General features: G+C 34.4%; 1 protein-coding gene across 1 annotated transcript; it reads left to right on the top strand.

The window, feature by feature from the left end:
• The first annotated feature begins 605 nt into the window (after positions 1 to 605).
• Positions 606 to 1,199, top strand: LOC137619473 (uncharacterized). Its single transcript, XM_068349536.1, has one exon. The coding sequence runs from the start codon at positions 606 to 608 to the stop codon at positions 1,197 to 1,199; it is 594 nt and encodes a 197-aa protein (XP_068205637.1).
• Positions 1,200 to 3,156: the final 1,957 nt, after the last annotated feature.

Genomic DNA, 3,156 nt, shown 5'->3' with positions numbered 1-3,156 from the left:
TTTTATAACTATATATATATATATACATATATATATATACATATATATATATATATACATATATATATATATATATATATATAAATGTGCATATATACTGTATGTATGTGTGTACACACATATATGATATATATATATATATATATATATATATATATATATATATATATATATATATATATATATATATATATATAAATTATATATACATATATATATATATATATATATATATATATATATATATATATATATATATATATATATATATATATATATATATATATATATATATATATATATATATGGAAAGAAGGTGGTAGAAGTAATAAATGATAGGCTTTTAAAGATCCCTATGATAATAGGGGATCAGATAATATAAAATTCCAGCATATGCCCTCCACCCAGATGGGTTGTCAAGAACAAAAAAAATAATTATTTAGACAAGAGTTTGAAACTACTATTAGATCAGTTGAAGAGGAAGAGAAGCTAATCATAGTAGCAGATATGAATGATAGATTGGGGAAGAGAAGGGTGGATAAGAGGCGGTACATGGAGGCTATTGGTTTGGAATTAGAAACGAGAATGGGGAGTATGTATTAAAGATGGATCAGAGTTTTGAATTGGCGTGTATGAACACCTGGTTTCAGAAGTCGGAAGTACATCTGATAATCTATGAGAGTGGAGGAATGAAAAGCCAAATAGATTACATATTGGTTAGGGAAGCAGGCCAGAAAAATGTGATGAACGGTAAAGTGATGTTGGGGGAAGCTTGTGTTAAACAACATAGACTGGTAGTGATAGATTTTGAAATGAGAAGTAGAAAACCCAAGAGAAGAAAGAGGAGATCTAGAATTAAGGTTTGCGACCTTAATGGAGAAAAGTGTGAACAATTTAGGAAGGTTGTGAGGGAGAAAGAGACGGTTAGAAAAGTTGAATTTAGAGACTGGACAGGACAACGGGGTGAAAAATATGTGGATGGGTATGAAAAAAATATTTGTAGGGGAACAGATAAATTAGTGGGAAGAGCCAGCGGATATGGTGTGTCGAAAGGAGAAAAGTGGTGGTGGAATGGAGAGATGCAAGAATCAGTTAAGAGAAAATCTAAGGCATTGAAAGATTGGAATGTAAGACTAGCACATGGAGCAGAGGAACGGTGCAAAGAAGAGAAAAAAATTCTTAGGAGAAAGTTGGTATAGCTATTGGAAGAGCAGTAGAACATTTAAACAAAAGGCTAGGAACAAAGGAAGAAGAAAAGAATATCTATAAGATTTCAAGCTCGAGGAAAAGGCGAAGACATGATTTGGTAATATATTGCATAGGGATGGTGACATTAAGAGGAGATGGAGAGAATATTATGAGCAACTATTGAATACTAGAAATGAGAAAGGGGAGCTGGGAGAAGCAAAAAAAAAAAGTGATGGAGATACAGAATACAGAAGTGAAGCGGGCATTGAGTAAAGAATGGTAAAACACCAGGCTCATCAAAGTTTCAAGTTGAAATGGTACCGACTCATTTCCTTACAAAATGGCAGCCATCAGGTTTCCATCCTAATGATGTTAAGCTGGTTGCATATTAACGAAGTCTCGAAGGGTTTGTCCCAGGACAAAATTAGAGCCAATCCCAGTACGAGCTTTCTCAGCTGAGGCGTGTGCAGCACATCCAAGTAACACTTACCACAACAGAAAAGTAATGAGAATATTTTTGACTGTGAGTGAAGCGAGCCACCGTAGAGCAAAGACCATTTTGAGGGACTTGATATAAAGGGATCTGGCAAGTGGTAACAAGGAGTACAGGGTAGGTGATGACGTCCTAAGTTGGCACTACTTGCCTTTGCTAAGGGAGTTCGCACTGTAATTAACACTAATTTCATTCTGGGACAAACATACTATTTCAAACAAAAGCATAACACGTCTTTGTTTATTTGTATACACTACACTATATACACAAAGAAAATGGATTTTCTTTAAAACCAGCAGCATCAAAAACGGCCCATTATCAGAACAATCTGAGATAACCGTCAGATCCAGTCGCTCAGATCAAACTGCAGCAAATATTGAAAATAATATCTACTTATTACTTCCGGACACATCCTATTATGATAGTGAAGGAAGACAAATAAAAATCCTGATGAAAAAGTAAGACAGAGGATAGAAGGACTGATAGTGGAAAAACATTGTTGCTTTCTTTTAGGAAGATTATGTGTGGATCAAGTCAAACCAGGTATATGAGACACTTGGAAGTACTATACAGTAAAGGTTTTTTAAAAGCCGCCCATGAATGGCAGAGACAAGGGACAGTGACATTGCCCTGAGCATATATAAATATGATCAACGCTCAAGCCCCCTGTCCACCTAAGCTAGGACCAGGGATGGCCAGGCAGCGGCTGCTGATGACTCAGCAGATAGACATATGGGCTCCCCTAAACCCACCCATCCCTAGCTCACAAGGATGGCCAGGTTGTAGTAACCAAAGGAACTAATGAGTTTGAGTGGGATTCAAACCCTAGTCTGGCGATTACCATTCAGGGACATTACTACATAGGCCACCGCAATTTAGGTGGCATAAATGGACCTCGGTAAAACTTACGCTACTTGAAATGTGTGGATGCAAATTAAGTCTAAAAAAGAAAATAAGAATTCTAAGACAGGAAAGAAGTGTGTTCCCACATCACTCATCCAATTTTACATCAAACCACTCACTATATGCGATGATATGCTAGCATATATCCAGGATTCTATCTCTCTCTCTCTCTCTCTCTCTCTCTCTCTCTCTCTCTCTCTCTCTCTCTCTCTCTCTATATATATCTATATATATATATATATATATATATATATATATATATATATATATATATATATATATATATATATATATATATATATACATATATATATATATATATATATATATACAAACTTTTTATTTTCGTATTGAGAAGGGATTTCGAAGTATAGTTTTATAAGAAAAAATAAGAAGTTTTCTGTGAAATTAAGTTATATATTAGAATATAAAGATAGGAGAATAATTTGTTTGATATACAATATGGGTCTGAAACAAGGGTGCGTTATGTGTCTGAAGCTTTCCAAGATCTTCATGGATGGCGTGATGTGAGACGTCAGATAAAATCCAGTATATGAAGATATGCATCAGAG

Source organism: Palaemon carinicauda, chromosome 2 (genome assembly GCF_036898095.1).
Source record: "Palaemon carinicauda isolate YSFRI2023 chromosome 2, ASM3689809v2, whole genome shotgun sequence".
Taxonomy (NCBI): Eukaryota; Metazoa; Arthropoda; class Malacostraca; order Decapoda; family Palaemonidae; genus Palaemon; species Palaemon carinicauda.
This window is presented reverse-complemented; position numbering and strand designations above follow the sequence as displayed.

Excerpts from the sequence above, each read along its gene's own strand:
- LOC137619473 (XM_068349536.1), top strand. The coding sequence starts at position 606 with ATGGATCAGAGTTTTGAATTGGCGTGTATGAACACCTGGTTTCAGAAG.